Here is a 17,957-nt window from a genome sequence, read left to right on the forward strand (position 1 = left end):
TTATTAATATCTTCAATTTCTTTCATCACTGTACATGTCTTTCCCTTCCTTGGTTCAATTTGTTTGTGTTTTTAAATGGGATTTTTTTCTTAATTTATCTTTCGAATAGTTTGTTGTTAGTATATGGAAACATGAAATTTTTGGCTATTGATTCTGTATCTTGCAACTTCACTGAATTTGCTTATTCTCACAGGTTTTGGGTGGAGTGTTTAGAGGTTTCTAAGCCCCCTCTTGACAACATTATAACTCACAATTTCCCAGGACTTCTTTTGTTTAGAGGGTGGAAGTTTAGCTATTTAGAGAAGCATTTGTTTTAAACCTGATTGGTATTAGTCGCATGTGGATATTTCACGTTATAGGTGCTTAGCACTGAGCACCGCATTCTGAGAGGAAACCATGAGTGTATTAGTGTGTTTGTGTGTGTGTGTGTTGTAATCTGCAGTTCCCTTTGAAGCATGAAGACTCTGGCAAGGCATCTTGCTCGGGTATAAATGTGTAATAATGTTTGTAGCCCTTTGTCAGTTGTATAAATTGGAAATATCTTTTCTCAAATTTCCCCACACTCTCTTTATACTGCCCTCTAATTAAAAGGAACTCTAAAATTTCATATGGTCAAACTTACATTTTCCTTCATGGCAGGTGCATTTTTGTAGATATTAACTAAAAACAAATTTTAATTGAGAGATCATGAAGATATTCCTCTATTTTAGCTCCCAAATGCCCTATAGTATGTCCATTCATATGTGGCTGGAGTTGACTTATATACACAGAATCAGTTCAATATTCTGGATCCCTTCTCATTAAAAGACTGAAATTTAATTGGGTGGGGGGAATGACATCATTATAACATTCAATCTTCTTAATATTTTATGTGGTAATTCTTGTCATCTATTTTTGTCCTTTTAAAGATTTTCTCTGTAATGAGAAATATGCATATTTTTGTGAGATTTCTTCCTAGATATTTGCTGTTTTTTGGTTCTATTACAAATGACAAGTTTCATTTTCTGATTGATACTCTTATACAGAAATGCACTTGAATTTTGCATATTGATCTTGTATGTAGCAACCTTGCAAAATTTACATATGTATTAAATTCATTTGTAAATCATTTTGGGTTTTCTATGTAAAAAATCATATCATTTAATAATAGGAAAATTTCTATTTTTTTCTTTCCAATTATTATACTTGTTCCCTCCTTGCCTGTTTGTGCTGCTTATGAATGCCAAAGCATTGTTGAATAGGTGTCGCATTTCCATTCTAAGAGAAAACTATCAGAATTTTATCAGTGTTGTAGGGTTTTGGTAGATATCCTTCAACAGATTAAGGAAGTTCGCTTCACTGTCTAATTTTCTAAATTTTTTTTTTTCTTCTCATGACTCCATGTATTAACCTGGGAAAGCTGACTTACAAAACACCACAGACTGACTGGTTTAAACAAAACAAATTTATTTTCTTGCAGTTCTGGAGGTCCAAGATCAAGGTGTCTGCAGGTTTGTTTTCTACTGAGGCCTCCTTGGCTTGCAGATAACCTCTCTCCGTGCCCTCTCATGGCCTTTTCTCTATGCATGCACATCCCTGGTATCTTTCTCCTTTTGAGGACAGTCATTGAAGTAGGGCCCAACACCGTGTTAAACAGGTGATAGCAAGAATCCTTTTTTGGGGCTTCGCTGTCCCTAGTGGCACAGTGGTTGAGAGTCCACCTGCCGATGCAGGGGACACGGGTTCGTGCCCCGGTCTGGCAGGATCCCACATGCCGCGGAGCAGCTGGGCCCGTGAGCCATGGCCGCTGAGCCTGCGCGTCTGGAGCCTGTGCTCCGCAACGGGAAAGACCACAGCAGTGAGAGGCCCGCATACCGCAAAAAAAAAAAAAAAAATATATATATATATATATATATATATATATATAGAATCCTTGTTTGAGGTCCATTGTCAGAACACTAACAGAATTTCATCACTGTGGTGGGTTTTGGTAGATATCAACTAACACATTAAGGCAATGACCTTTTCCTAATTTGCTAAATTTTCCTTTTTTTAAATCACTGACTGGTCATATTAGATTTGTCACCATTTTCATTTAACCTTGATTACCTACTTAAGTGCCCCACCTCTGAATACAGTTTGTGGTGGGACACATTCAGTTCATAACTATGGATGATGAATTTTATCAAATGATTTTTCTATTGAGATAATCATGAGACTTGTTTTCATTTAGTCTATTATGTAGTAAAATAAATTGAGTATTCAGTGACGTTTCTTATTGGTCTCTGGCTTTTTAGAATATAACTTTATTGGTTGTAAAGATATGCGTGTGTGGTAAACCTTTCAAGAAAAACAAAGGAATTATTATTATTATTATTTTATTTTTTTGCGGTACGTGGGTCTCTCACCGTTATGGCCTCTCCCGTTGCGGAGCACAGGCTCCGGACGCGCAGGCTCAGCGGCCATGGCTCACGGGCCCAGCCGCTCTGCGGCATGTGGGATCTTCCCGGACCGGGGCACGAACCCGTGTCCCCTGCATCGGCAGGCGGACTCTCAACCACTGCGCCACCAGGGAAGCCCCAAAGGAATTATTAATATCAAGATACTGGATGCTTCAAACTGAGGAAAATGGGGGTGACATAGTGTGTTAGAATCCACGGGGCCTCTGAGCTACCGTGTAATGTTTGATTTCTTCACCTAGGTGTTTTATACACGGGTACTAATTTTACTATTCTCCTTTAAATTGTATCTACATGTTTACTACACAATCTTATATGCCTGCTTTTCATAACAAAACAAAAATAGATGAGTCACACTCAAAGATGAAATAAGCTACTGTGAAAATTAGAAATAGAATAGAAACATGCTTAAATGTTGGAACCAGGAAGAGAAAAGTAGCAGCCAGTTTAACCCTGTTGAGACATGGAAACAAATCTCCCCAAGCACAGGAAGGAGCAGGGACAATCTGCAAGTATTTAGGGGAACTTCCCTGGCGGTCCAGTGGTTAAGACTCGGAGCTTTCACTGCATTGGGCGCAGGTTCTGTCCCTGGCTGGGGAACTATGATCACACATGTCACAGAGGGGGAGGGGTGTTATTAGGCCCCCAAAATAAAAAACCAAGGAAAAGTATAAGACTGATCTTTTTCTATGTCAAATATCTCCCAGGAAGATGTATAAATCATCTCACATAATGTCATAGTTACTGGACAATCTCAAATTTCAAGTAAGAGAGTAATTTAGATGTACTACTGGTAATGAGCAAAACCCAACCCCTGTATAAAGGGCAATAAATCTGCCTGACCTTTGCCCTCGAGGGAGACTGGACAGTATACAAACCTGCCTGTGCTCTGATGGAGATGCCACCTCTATCTTTCAAGGCTGTTTCCCATAAAAACGTCCTGGGAAACATAGTCCTGAGTGGTCGGTCCCTTGCTCCCGACATGTGCAAGACGCCCCCTGCGAACTGTCTCCACACAGGTGTGTTTCCTCTCCCACATGGAACGTGTAAGGTGCTTATGGAACAGGTAAATGTATAGGTATAGGAAATATGCAAGTGTTCACACATTTACTGAAGCTGTGAAATTACAATTTTATACGCCCCAACGTTAGAATTCCAGAAACACTTTACAGTTAAACTCCACGTCCCTGTTAGTTCCCACAACATCTCTACTGCTATGGAAACACCACCACCAACAACAACAAAATAGAAAACAAAATGAGAAAAACTTTCTTCATGACTTTAAGTCAAATAAACATTTAAAAAAAAAATCTCGGTGCCAGATGTAAGGACAGTTGTAAACATTCTACCTACTGTCCATAAATTTCAGGAAGAAAAAGAAGCAAAGTCAAAGATCATCCTTAGTAATCTCTTACTGCGCAGATTGTAAGAGGTTGAGTATAGCATCCGATAGAGAAATAGGGCTTTAAGATCTCAGAAAATTTGTCGGTGAAAGAGTGGATGTGGGACCTGTCCTTCCAACTGTAGAAGGAAATCGCACGCAACTCATAGTCCAGATACACATCGATCCCGCCAGGCTCCTCCTTCAGCTCCAGGGGAAGGGCGCCCCCCGGCCCGCGGGCCTCACAATCCCCTCCGCGCAGCCCCAGAGTCCAGAGGCGTTTCTGTCCCTCCAGGTGCCCAGCGCCGCTCCTGGAGGCGGAGTCTGCGCAGACGCCCACAGCCCACGAGGCCCCGCCCACCCACCCCTCCCACTACCGCCCGCCGCTGGCAAAGCCCACAGAGTCCAGCACCGCAGGCTCCGTGCAGAATCTGTGCGCGCTTGGGGGAAAAAGCTGCCTGCTCCTCGCAAACGTCACCGACTTTCTATCCTCGGACACGAGCAGGTTGGGATGCGCTGTCTCGGGGTCCAGGGTCACGTCCTCCCGGAACTTCTGAATGATTTTCTGCAGAGCTGAGTGCTGCGGGGGGGCAGGCTGCAGCCTTCCCGCCTCAGCTGGAAGGAGTAGACGTCGGGGCACCTCAGACGCTCGCACCTGCCCAGGACGCCCCCGATGCCACTCAGCAGCCTGGCTCCAGGCAGCACGCTTCTCTCTGTCACCTCGTGCAGGAGGCCCCGCAGCTCGCAGATGTGGTCTGAGGAGGCGGTGATGTTGGCGCCCAGCTGCTCCCGGATGTCCTGCTCCTCCTGGACCAGCCTCGCCAGGACGGCCTCCTGCTCGCCGTCCACAGCCCGGCTCAGCTGCCGGAACTCCGAGGCCAGCTCCAGCCGCTGGCGCTGCACCAGCTCCCGCAGCTCCAGCAGCTTTCTGTCCTGCGCGGCCACCAGGCTGTGGGCATCTGCCACCCGCCTCTTCAAAGGCTCCACGTAAGCGCTGAGCCTCTGCCGGTGGTCAGCCGCGGCCTCGCCCACCGGCCTCAAGTGGCCCTGGTGCTCAGGGGTCCGTGCGCACAGGGGACACAGCACTTCCACGTGTTCCTCGCAGAAGAGGCTCAGGACCTGGCGGTGCAGCTCGCACGGGCGCGGCTCCTCGCAGCTCCTCCTGTTGCTCCGGCTGCTCTGGAGCAGCCTGGCCACACGGATCATCCTGCCCAGCTGGGTGTTTCTCCTCACCTGCCGCTCCTGGCACGAGCGGTGGCACACGGGGCAGGGGAACCTGTCCTCCAGGTGAGCCCAGGACCGCTGGATGCAGAAGCGGCAGGAGTTGTGCCCACACTCAGTGGTGACGGGGTCTCTCAGGCCCTCCAGACAGATGGAACAATTGGCTTCTGCCTGGAGTCCAGCCAGGGCCGCTGCCACAGTCATCGGGGCTGCACTGAGGTGGGTTTCTTAGGAGGCCGGGCTACTGGGTCTCTGCGCTGAGTAGCAGGTGCACCCTCGGGTCTCCCTCCTTCCTGTCCTGGATGTTGCAGGACTCTGGGGTGCAGGCAGGTGTTCAGAGAGGCTTCCTCCACTCCTGCGGCCTATCATAGAGCAGCTGGGCGACTCACTGCCCTCAGCAGCTCCAGGGTGTGAAGGCAAGCTCAGCAACTCTCTGGGTCAGAAAGCAGACACAGCTCCAAAGTGCCTTTTCCTTCCTGGGGATGAGAAAATAATCCTTCCTGTGCAAAGGCTGCCCTGTGTCTTGAGGGACCCTCACTGCCACAGTGAGGCATCCTCTGATCCTCCCCTCCACCATGACCCACCTACACCCACATGGACCACAGGTTGATGGCACCAGGTCCTGGGACTGTGGAAAGTGTGTGGGCTTGAGGACAAGAGCCCAGGGCCTGGATGGGACTCCCCCTCAGTCACCTCCTATCTGGGAACCTGGGGAAAGTTACATAACATCCCATTTCAAAGAGAATCTCGTTAAAGGATAAAAAACCCAGCTTCAATAATTTCAATCTTGTCAAAAATCTAATTTAAAAAACTGGTACTTTTTGGCTTAAACCACAGATCCTTCTAACAGCACTGAATTCATAATACATCAAAATTTACTTTTCACTTAAGCTTCTCAACTACAGAATATATGAAATTTTTTGCATAAGTGGATGGGATTTGGACTAGATGAAATTTGCTCTGGGCACCCTCCCAAAACTGACTTTTCACTTCAAGCTCAGAACGAGATTGAGATCAGTACGTCAATTTGAGTTGAAGCTGAGAAACACACACACATACAAACGTACTCCCTGATGACAGTGGTGAGCTACCAACTAGTGAGGATTTGTGGAGTCAAGATCCTAAGAAGAAGGTGTGGAGCTTTCCCTTTGAAGCATCTGCTGATTCTCAAAGAGGCTGAGAGGCCACCAACTCTCAGGGCTGAGAACTCTTGAGTTCAGGGCACCCACACAGGAAGAGTCCTGTTAGACGCTCCAAACTTTCCACTGGGATCAGCAAAGTGATCCCCAAAGCTGAAAGTGAGCATCCATGGAGGGTATGGGGGGAGGTGGGAGGGGGTGGGGGTGTATTGATTTAATCATCTCCAGCCCGGATAGGTTAAAGACAATCTCTGAGTCCAGAGACCCCAGAATGAATTTCAAGCGCTAAGATATAACGTCTTGGAGATATGTGGTGTCACTGGATCATTCATACACAGCTGGTGAGAGGTAAGTGGGCACAACCACTTTTGAAAACTATTTTGCATTATTAACTATCGTAGAACATACACTCAGTTATTTTACTCAGGCTGTGTAACCATCCAGACTATGAACCAGGGCTACAAACTCTGTGCACAAAAGTACATACACGAAGGTTCAATACAACGCTTTTCACAAGTCCAAACTGGAAATAACCGCAAAGTTCCACGGCATTAGAATGGCTAGATGAATGTGGTCTGTTCAAACAATGGGACATTAATCAGCAATGTGTGGACACTAAATACTCTTCACCCCAAAACTGGGGTGAATCTCAAAGATGTAACGTGGTGTGACAAAAAGCCAGGCACAAAAGAATACACACCGTGTGTGCAGGAGAAACGACTTCATGGTGTTAGACCTCAGCATCAGTGCTCATACTGGGGGAGGAGGGATGGGCTAGTGATTGGGAGGAAGGTGAGAAGGGCTCTAGGGGTGCTGGTAACAATCTGTTTCTTCATCTGGGTGGTGGTGTAGGGTTACAGGCTTATGCAGTTTTCACTGTGCATGTCTAATAAAAGCAAAAGTGACCATAAAACCATAGACTATAGAAATAAATTATAGAGAAATATGTTCCATCTGTTTGGCCGAGGAAGCAAATTTTTGAAAATCAGAAAACTACATGATTACTTCAAGCATATATTTAGCTTATATCAAGCAATTCAAGCAAACATAATGAAAAATCTGGACATAAAAATGGGTAAAGAAGATAAAAAGATGCCAATAATGAAATCAAAGCAGATCATTTTTAATAATCCAGAGATATCAGAGTGAAAAACAAGAGAGATTGTTCTTTGTGCCTTGTCTGATTGGCAAAGATTTATAAAATACTGCAAACAGGGTAGTGGAGCCAGAAAGAGAGGAAGCCTGGTAGGGTGGAGCGAGCAGAGATTCTGAGCCAAGCTGCCTGGGCTGCAATCCTGGCTCTTCCATCTATGGCCCTGTGACCTTTGACAGGTCAGAAGGGATTTATGGAGGAGGGGGAAAATGTGCCTAGCAGCAGGCCTGGCACATGGAAGGTGCTCTATGGTACTCAACTAACAAAACCCCAGACTTTCCATGCTCAGGATGCTGTGATCAAAGAATATGTCTTTCACTGTCACCACTAACACCCTTGCCAAAGTCCCTACATGTTCCTCTGGGTGCCTGCACCAGCCTCTGACCACCCAGCCCACTACCACCCACTGGGCCCCTCCAGTCTCCTCCCACCCACACCAGGATCTAATCACACCCTCTCCTGCAGGACTGCTGTTCCTGGCACGAGAACCACGTCCTTCCCTCAGCTCCAGCTTCTCCCAGCACCAAGCTCTCTGCAGCACTCAACCTCCTGCCCTCTTCCTGCAGGTTCAGCCCACTCTGGTCCCAGCACCTTTGTACAAGCAGAGCCCTCACTTGTCTCCTCACTCTCCCAGCTCAGAGCTCACTTGTCCCTTCCTCCTGATCCCGGCTTCCCGACTCCATGAGGGGTCACCTCCCCCAACAAAATGTGCCAGAGCTGTAAGGACAGGATCAGGAACTCTTTCCACTCTGGCTGTTGTAAATTTACCCAGGTTTTGGAAATCTGCATCCCACACGTGACTGTCAACTCCGTGTTATCCCGCCATGATGGCATCTCCAAATATCACCTCAGTCCCGGACTAAGCTGTTAAATGACTAAAATCCTGGCCAGGTTTCCAGTCTCCCTTAGGAACTGAGTGACTTTGGGCAACTTAACTTGTACTCTCTGTGTGTGCAAGCAGGCAGTGGTGAAGTTGAGGAAGACCGAGTTCATTCAGGGCCCCATAGCTCTAATCCCTCCACTCTCCACCTACACACTGATGATGGATTTAAAAATCAAAGAGGAGCCCGGTGGCCACCTTTGATGTGGTTTCAGACATGACCGTGCATCACTGAGAATTTGATTTTCTGAACTGCTTGCGGCTCAAGGACACCATCAGCCATTTTCACAACAGCATCTGCTGACAGCTCTGGGGCAACTTTGCAGTTTCAACATCCCCGCCGCCGCACCTGCAGCTGTGTAATCATTTGCAGCCCCAGCCAATGCTTCTTTGCTTAGCACCCTTATTTATGTAAACTTGCAGGTTCTTTGCCTTGATAAGCCTCCCCCAGCTTGGACTCAGGGAACACAAGTCAAGTGCTTCATGAATCCGGGTCTCTGGGGCTGCCGTCCTAACAACCCCCAAATAAAGGCCTCTATTTCAATCAGGTCTTGGTTTCTGAAGTTTTGGTTAACACCACAAAGTGCCCCTGACTGAGCCATCTTGGAGGGGGATCCCACAGGGGCTTCAAACCAGCCTCTGGGGGCTTTCTCACACACAGATACAAGTCTTTCCATCCTTGGGCCCTGGACAGGGTGGGAACTGGGCATCTGTGCTCTCAGCAAACATTTAGGTGAGTTAGGACAAGGCCCGCTGTGGGACTGGGAACCCTAATAAAGGACAGGTTTTTACATATGCCAAACCCCAGACTGGATTCCCTTGGAGGTGGATCCCTAGGCTGGGCCTGGAGCAGCGGCTCAGGAAGCCCCATGGTCTTGCCTCATCCTTGATCCCCGCTTACCTGAGGGGGCAGTTCTCTCTGGGTTCCTGGGCCAGGTCCTCAGGCTGCTCTCCCAACACATGGCGGGGTCTGGGATGTGACGGGTATATATACACCCCCAGGAGGGTGGAGCTGTTGGGGTCCAGCCCTAAAGGCTGTGGCTCCTCCATAGATGGGAGGGTGGGCCCTGGTCATGGAGGGGTGTGTGGGGCATGTTCAGAGGTGCTGCTTAGAGAAGAGAGAGGAGGGCCAGGCCCTGCCTAGATTAGGTCAGGTGATAAACAGGATCTCCATTGCACCTTTGTGATCCTCCCTTGATCCTCTCAATGCCACTTAATTTCATCTTTGCTGATGATGAACTGAAATCTGAAAAGCTTTGTAAGGTTGTCCATTTACTCCCCGAGGAGGGGAGATGTGATTCAGGGCCCTCTGGCTCCCCCGCCCTTCCCGGTTAGGTAGCAAATTGTCAGGGAGGCTGCAAAATTACACGTCCCTGAGCAAAATTTGCAGAAGGTAGTGGGGAGGCTGGGGAATATTAGGTAAAAGGAAAGTTACTGATGAGGGCACAACGAAGTACTGCACACTAGGCTTTTCATTGGTTGGCAGAGAATATTTATTATGATTACATCATATGCAGAGTATAAGACTCCCATCAGGCTCAGCTGCACTACATCCCTGAGAAGAGGGCAGGTTATCCTGCCTCCCTTGAAAGCTGTTTCCCCATTTGTAGGTTGGGGACAGAAACAATACTTTACACTTAGAGTATCTCTAGCCTAATAACCAGAAATTCAGTAAATATTTCAAATGAGAATGCATGGAAAGTACATACTACCCATGAAGTACTTCAGTTTTGATTGGCATTATTTTCACTATTTTGATTAATATTTTCTTGTATTATTTTATTTTATGCCAGGAAAATAGATATTTAAAAACACATAAGAGGGCTTCCCTGGTGGCGCAGTGGTTGAGAGTTCGCCTGCCGATGCAGGGGACACGGGTTCATGCCCCGGTCCGGGAAGATTCCACATGCCCTGGAGCGGCTGGGCCCGTGAGCCATGGCCGCTGAGCCTGCGCGTCCCGGAGCCTGTGCTCCGCAACGGGAGAGGCCACAACAGTGAGAGGCCCGCGTACTGCAAAAAAAAAAACAACAACAGCAATAACACATAAGAACACTAATGAGGGGATAATCAGCCATCATCCTACCACTTAGATAAATCAAGATTCATGCTCTCAACTGTGTGCTTTCAGAAGTTTGTATATATCCACATCTTTATTTTTTTATATGACAGGTGATAAATGGCAGTATATTTTACATACAGTTTCATAATCTGCTTCCCTCTACTTAACATTATATAAAATGGTGTCCTTCACAATCATAAAATTGTTTCTCTAATAGGAAATACAATTTTTTAAAAAGGGAGTGTATATTGTTTAAAATATGTAGAGGATAAAAAAGGAAGTCCACCAATGCCCCCAAATAATCTCTGTTAATGCATTAATTTAAACCTTTTTTTTTTTTTTGCTGCATATACTGTACACTCACAACATAAATACTAGTGTATTTACACATTGTCACGTGAGCATCGAGTAGCACCTAAGTGTTCTTAGTGTTGGGGAAACTGAAGTAAACAAAACCAAGTCCTTGCTCGCCTAGAGCAGCACAGATGAAAAACAAAAACATAAATCTCCTGCATATATGCATGGGACAAAACTGTTTTAACATATTTTTTTAATATCTTACCCAATAAAGTGTCAGGTGATGACAGCTGATAAAAAGAAAAATCAGAATGAAAATTGGTCCAACCACCTTGAAAACCAGTTTGGTTCTTTCTACTTAAGCTGAGTATGCACCTACACAACCCTTCAGCTCAGCAATTCCACTCCTGTTATTTATGTTTAGAAATGTGTCCATTTGTGCAAGGAAGCACATAGCAACACAATTCCCAATAGGGGAAATCTGGAAACAACCCAAGGGCTTTCAGCAACAGAATGAACTAATGAACAGCAGTACAGGCATGCAATGGACTACTATTCACCAAGAAAAGGGATCTGAAAAACAGAAAAATAAGGATGAATTCCCCACCTGTCATATTGAGCTGAAGAGTCCAGAAATACAATAACATACTGTGTATGGCTCCCCTCATATGAAGATCAAAACCAGGCCAAACCAGTGCATGGTTTACCAGCAGGTGGCGGTTATCTTTGGGGAGGAGAGTGGAGGCAGTGATGGAGAGTGGCCAGGAGGGGAAAGGGAGCAGGTACTGTTTAAATGGTAGGCTTTGTAGGTGGTTACAGGGCTGTGTTTGCTTTGTAATCATTCTCAGGTGATGCAAAACAATGGATGTGTGTGTCTTTATGTATGTACGGTCTACACCCATAAATGTTTACTTAAAAATAGAAACTGTTTCTATTCTGTCTCCATAGGTGAGCCAGGGAATCTGCATTTGCAGCAAGCATTTTGGTGACCCCCAGCCAAGGGAAATGGTGATAACAGGGATGTGCAGTAAGAGGAAACTGAGTTCAGACCCTGGTCACTCACTGGCTGTGTGACCACAGACGTGCATCATGGTGGGGTCCCAAGTAGCCTTCCTTCCAGCCCCACCTCCAAACTGCACAATGTCCCCTGTCCTCTGCCCTGTCCCAGTGACCCTAGGTGTGGCCAGTGTGGAGTGGACTCTGGAACAAGACTCTGGGTTTGAGTTTGGGCTCTGCCAGTTATCAGCTGTAAGCTTGGGAGCACGGGTGAGCTCACCCCGCTGTGCCTCGATTTCATGCTCTGTGAAGTGAGTTGGTGGTAGAACCTACCTCCTCGGGTACTTGAGACTCAAACAAGAAGTGAGAAGACAGAAAGTGCTGTGTCAGTGACTCTTGTCATGAGGACGATTATAATTGCACCTGAAGCAGGTAAATGTCAGTCTATGCTCTGAATCTCAGATGTGAAGAGCGTGGTTCCTGTGAGAGTGGATCTGACACTGGCTCTGCCACTTACCAGCTGTGCTCCTACAGTGCACCAGGCCCATGTTCACACAGTTGTGCTCAGGCCAGGAGTGTGAACACCAGTTTGCCTTACTGGTGGCTGTAATGGTTTCCAACTCTGGTGAGAGAAAGAGCTCTCTCATGATTGAGGGGCTCAGGACACTCCTTGTCATCCCCTCTGTAGTCAGGATGGAGGGGTGACTGGATCTGATCCTGGCTTGTGCATATTTAAATAAATTTGTCTATGGAAGTCTCACATACATCAAAAAAGTGTAGAATTCATTAGCGTACAGCTTGATGTATTGTCACAAAGAGAATGCAGTTCTGAAATAAGAAGCCAGGTATTAAAAAACAGGCATTGCCAACAATCTCCCCTCACAAGCCCCCAGTGTGGGGTCAGGATACTTATCCTAATAACAGTAAAGGAGATGAGTTTTTAAAGCAGAGGTGTAATGAGATCAATTTTTTTTTTGAAAAGTGCATTCCAGAGAACAGAATGATGACAGGGACTGAAGAGGACCCAGCAAATGGGCCATTTAGGATAATAGAGAAGTGGCCCTGGTGAGAGCTGCTGCCACCCTGATTTGGGAGAGAGAAATGGAGTTGAGGAAAAGTGGTGTGGGCCATTGGGTGTGGAGATATTATTCACTGAAATAGGTAATCCCGTGATTACCTACCTCCTAAGAGGCTAGGAGGGGTAATTAATTCAATGTAAGACAGAATGAAGTGTTGGCAATTGGGGAAGAGGCATCTAGAAATGGCCAAATGACATTTGGACACAAGACTTTCAGGTAGATCCACCTGAACTACACCTAGAGATTGAGGAACCTTTAGGACACAGCTGGTAACTGTGGCCTCCCCAGTGAGGGGGAGCACATAGAAAGTGTTTGTAAATCAGTTTTAAATTTCAGCATGTGTCAGAATCACTCAGAGATCTTACTGACACATGCATAACTCAGAAAATGTGGGTTTGGTCCCAGACTACTCCAAGAACAGGACTATCACAAAACAGTGAGTCATGTAAGTGTTTTGGTTTCCCAATGTGTATCAAAAGTATGTTTACACTGTACTGTAGTCTATCATGTGTGCAATAGCATTTTGTCTAAAAAACAATGTAATGCCTTAATTAAAAAAATTTTTATTGCCATGCTAACAACCATCATATGAACCTTCAGTGGGTGATAGTAGTAACTTCAAAGATCACTCATCACAGATGACCATTCAAATATAATAATGATGAAAAACTGACATATTGTGAGAATTACCAAAATGTGGCACAGAGGCATGAAGTGAGCAAACGCTGCTGGAAAGATGGCACCAACAGCCCTGCTCGATGCAGGGTACCACCATCCCTCCATTTGTAAATAAGTCACAGGGTGATGAAAGGAGGAAGGCCTGTACACAGACTGCTGAGCCACCCCTGCATGTTCTGACACAGTAGATCCCAGGTGGGACCCAGGAAGCTGCATTTTTAACCATCTCCCAGGTGATGCTGATGATGTTGGTCTGGGAACCACACATTCAAAACAACTAGAGGGCGCTGCGAAGGGACCACATACAGCCTTCTGGATTCTCTAGGTACCTCGTTTGCCACTTCTTCCAGTTACTAGATTTTTACCAAAGAAATGAATCAATAGCACATGTTTTTCAAAAATAAACAAAAGAGACCTAATGGAACTTAAAAGCTTTTGCAAAACAAAGGGAACTACAAACAAGATGAAAAGACAACCCTCAGAATGGGAAAAAAATATTTGCAAATGAATCAACAGACAAAAGATTAATCTCCAAAATATATAAACAGCTCATGCAGCTCAATAGTAAAAAACAAACAACTCAATCAAAAAATGGGCAGAAGACCTAAATAGACATTTCTCCGAAGAAGACATACAGATGGCCAAGAAGCACATGAAAATCTGCTCAACATCACTAATCATTAGAGAAATGCAAATCAAAACTACAATGAGGTATCACCTCACACCAGTTAGAATGGGCATCATCAGAAAATCAACAAACAACAAATGCTGGAGAGGGTGTGGAGAAAAGGGAACCCTCTTGCACTGTTGGTGGGAATGTAAATTGATACAGCCACTATGGGGAACAGTATGAAGATTCCCTAAAAAACTAAAAATCGAATTACCATATGACCCAGCAATCCCACTACTGGGCATATACCCAGAGAAAACCATAATTCAAAAAGACCCATACACCCAAGTGCTCACTGGAGCACTATTTACAGTAGCCAGGTCATGGAAGCAACCTAAATGCCCATCGACAGATGGATGGATAAAGAAGATGTGATACATATATACAATGGAATATTACTCAGCCATAAAAAGGAACGAAATTGGGTCATTTGTAGAGACGTGGATGAATCTAGTGACTGTCATACAGAGTGAAGTAAGTCAGAAAGAGAAAAACAAATATCATATATTAAGGCATATATGTGGAATCTAGAAAAATGGTACAGGTGAAGCAGTCTGCAGGGCAGAAATTGAGACACAGATGTAGAGAACAAACGTATGGACAACAAGGGGGGAAGCAGCGGGGGGTGGGGGTGGGGGTGGGGGTGTGATGAATTGGGAGATTGGGACTGACATGTATACACTGATGCGTATAAAATGTATGACTAATAAGAACCTGCTGTATAAAAAAATAAATTAAATAAAATTCAAAAAAATTCAAAAAAAAGAAAAGCAAGATGTGGAAAAGTGTGAATAATACAACCCTGTTTCTATAAAACTAACAACAATAAAAATATTTCATATACATGTAAAAAAAAAAATCCATTGGATTTGGCAATTAGTGGATTAACAACGTCATTCTGAAAGTGGTCTTGATAGAGCCAGATGAAGGTGACGTGTCCATGAAGGAGAGTGGCTATTAATCAATGTGATATTGACTATAGATATCAACATTATGATTTTTTTTTAAAGTATAAAAAATAGTACATGTTTTTGACAAAATTCAATTAACAATCAAGTTAAGAATAAAAACGGGAATTTCATTTGAGCCAAACTGAGGATTATAACCTGGGTTCTAAACTTTAATATTTTGAAATAATGATAGATTCAAGGAACTTTTAAAGATAGTACAGAGGGGTCCCATGGACCCACTGTCTACGTTCCCATGTTTCTTAACAATATTATATGAAAACCAAGAATTTGATATTGGTCAAATGAGTACATACAGTTCTGTGACACTTATGACATGCAGATTCATGTAGCCACCACCAAATAGAGAACTATTCCATCCCTATGAAGTCTTATAGTCACAGCCATCACACTCCCACATCATACCAAAACCATGACACCTGCTTTTGGTAAAGTAGTATTTCAGAGTAACATTAAAAGTTCATGACCCCTCATCTATAAGTATTTCATTATGTATTTCCTAAGAACAGAATACTTTCTTATGTAGCTAAAGTGTAATTTTAGAATTCAAGATGGTTAACTATGATATTACTCTTGTCCAATAAATAGTGCGTATTCAAAATTTCCCTTTTGTCCCATACTATCCACTTTACAGCAGTTTTCCTGCCTATCTAGAATCAAAGCTTAAGATCATGAATTTCTCTTAGTTGTTTCTTTAGTCTCTTTTAATGTAGAACACTCCCCCATAATTTCTTTTTCAGTGTCATTCTTGTTTATGCAGTGTTTAAGACCATTGAATGTTCCATGGTTTCAATTTTGGTGATTATTTCCCTGTGATTAGATTTGGGTAATGGTGTGGGGGGCAGAACTGTTCCATATGTGCTGTTTTTCTTCCCATCGCAGGCCATCAATTTATCCATTCATTGGTCAGGAGGTGTTCTCTAGTCTCTACATTGTAAAGCACTTATTTTGTCTCTCTATACATGAACTATAATTCTCAGAGTGATATTTTGAGATTGTGTGAATATATTATTTCCCATGAAATTTTACCTTACAGTATTTGCAGTCATTGATGATTCTTGCCTGAAATAATTATTATATTGTGATTGCCAGTCTAGGAAATTTTGAAATTAAAAGCTTTTCTCCCCAGTGGAGAGATTACTTGCTTGAACCTGTGGTTAGTTACTTGTAGAAGAAAGTCATTAATGTTAAATCTGGGTGGGCTAATTTGTGATAGAGCTACAAGCAGTGAATCTCCCTTGCCCTTGAAGTTGAGGTAGGTACAGGGGACTGAACATGACTTCGGTGGCTGTCATCAGTATGGCGGTCCAGTGAAACATAAAACTGTTCAATCTGCTATCGCTGGGGGAGGATATCCACTTCTCACTGGGTCTTGAGCTTGAGCAGGCCTTGCCAGAGGGAGCATTCTTATCCACCACTTCTGTTCTCAACTCAGTGGAGTTCGTGACAGCCTTGGTACAGCCACAAGAGGTGTCTAGCTACCCCCATCTGTGTGGATAACTGGAAAGATCCAGTAACCATCAACTGTGGGCACAACTTCTGTCACTCATGCATCAACATGGCTTGGAAGGACCTAGGTGATACCTTCCCCAGCTCAGTCATTTGACTGAAATTGCTAATTTACTCCAGATCAGAAGGAGCACGTGGAAGGGGCAGAAAGAGAGTTCTGTGTGTGAGAAGCACAATCAGTTTCTGACCCTTTTTATGGAAGGATCTAGAGGTTTTATGTACACAGTGCAGTTTCTTCATTCAACAATGGAAACACTACATTTGCCCCATTAAGAAAGCTGCCTCTCATCACAAGAAAATTCTACAGTGTACCGTTGAGCCCTTGAAGAGTGATATGGAACAAGTTGAAAAAGTGATAACTCTGCAAGCCAGCCAATCAGTTGAACAGAGGAAGCAGGTTAAATATAGGAGAGAAGAAATAAATTCTGAATGTGAGCAAATTTAGACTGTTTCTACAGAATCAGCAAGAGGATATTCCCAAGCAGATGGAAGATGAAGAGATGGACATTTTAACAAAACTCTATGAAAATTTTGTAACATTTACAGATCATGCTTCCACATTGAAACATCTGCTGAGGGAGGTAGTGGGTAAGTGTGTGCAGTCAGAACTGGAATTACTGAGACAGGTTAAGAGTATCCAGTGCAAGTATCAAATCCTGAAATGCTCTGAGCATTTTCATTCCAATTAAACAAGTATGGATTTAACCTTCCTCTACAATATTCTGGCATTGATAGAATTACCAAGCCATTTCTAGTAGATGTGATTTTAGACCTTGAAACAGCATATCCTCAACTTATTGTCTCCGAGGATGGAAAAATTGTGCAATATGGAAAGAGAAAGCCAAACTTTTTATTACCCAAGTAGATTTTATCTCTGTCCTGCTGTCCCATGTTGTAATAGATTTCATTCTGGCAGACATTACTGCGAGATAGAAGCGGGAAACAAGACTGTGCCGAGATTATTTTCCTAGGAACTGGCGAAATCACCCAGTAGTTGAGGGTCCCATCTAGGCAGATGGGTGGTATGTTTAGAGAACTTATGTTGTGTCAAGTCCTAAGAGAAACCATCCTGTCCATGGTAGAACCCAGTAAGATTGGTATTTTTCTGAACTATGTGTTGGGTGAGGTTTCCTTCTACAATTAGAATGATAGATTTTTTCCCTATACTTTTTTTTTTAATCTTTATTGGAGTATAATTGCTTTCCAATGTTGTGTTAGTTTCTGCTGTATAACAAAGTGAATCAGCTATATGTATACATATATCCCCATATCTCCTCCCTCTTGCATCTCCCTCCCACCCTCCCTATCCCACCCCTCTAGGTGGCCACAAAGCACCAAGCTGATCTCCCTGTGCGATGCAGCTGCTTCCCACTAGCTATCTATTTTACATTTGGCAGTGTGTATATGTCCATGCCACTCTCTCACTTCATCCCAGCTTACCCTTCCCCCTCCCTGTGTCCTCAAGTCCATTCTCTATGTCTGCATCTTT

General features: G+C 44.3%; 1 protein-coding gene and 1 pseudogene across 1 annotated transcript; one reads left to right on the forward strand and one right to left on the reverse strand.

Moving 5' to 3' along the window:
• Window positions 1-3,838: 3,838 nt before the first annotated feature.
• TRIM75 (tripartite motif containing 75) lies at window positions 3,839-5,244 on the reverse strand. The gene is given in 3 exon segments (XM_049709427.1): window positions 3,839-4,130; window positions 4,197-4,408; window positions 4,411-5,244. Coding segments are annotated over 3 exon segments (1,338 nt in total).
• Window positions 5,245-6,487: 1,243 nt separating this feature from the next.
• On the forward strand, window positions 6,488-17,618 carry LOC101272063 (tripartite motif-containing protein 60-like; annotated as a pseudogene).
• The last annotated feature ends 339 nt before the right edge of the window (window positions 17,619-17,957 follow it).

The sequence above is a fragment of the Orcinus orca genome, chromosome 4 (assembly GCF_937001465.1).
Source record: "Orcinus orca chromosome 4, mOrcOrc1.1, whole genome shotgun sequence".
NCBI lineage: Eukaryota > Metazoa > Chordata > Mammalia > Artiodactyla > Delphinidae > Orcinus > Orcinus orca.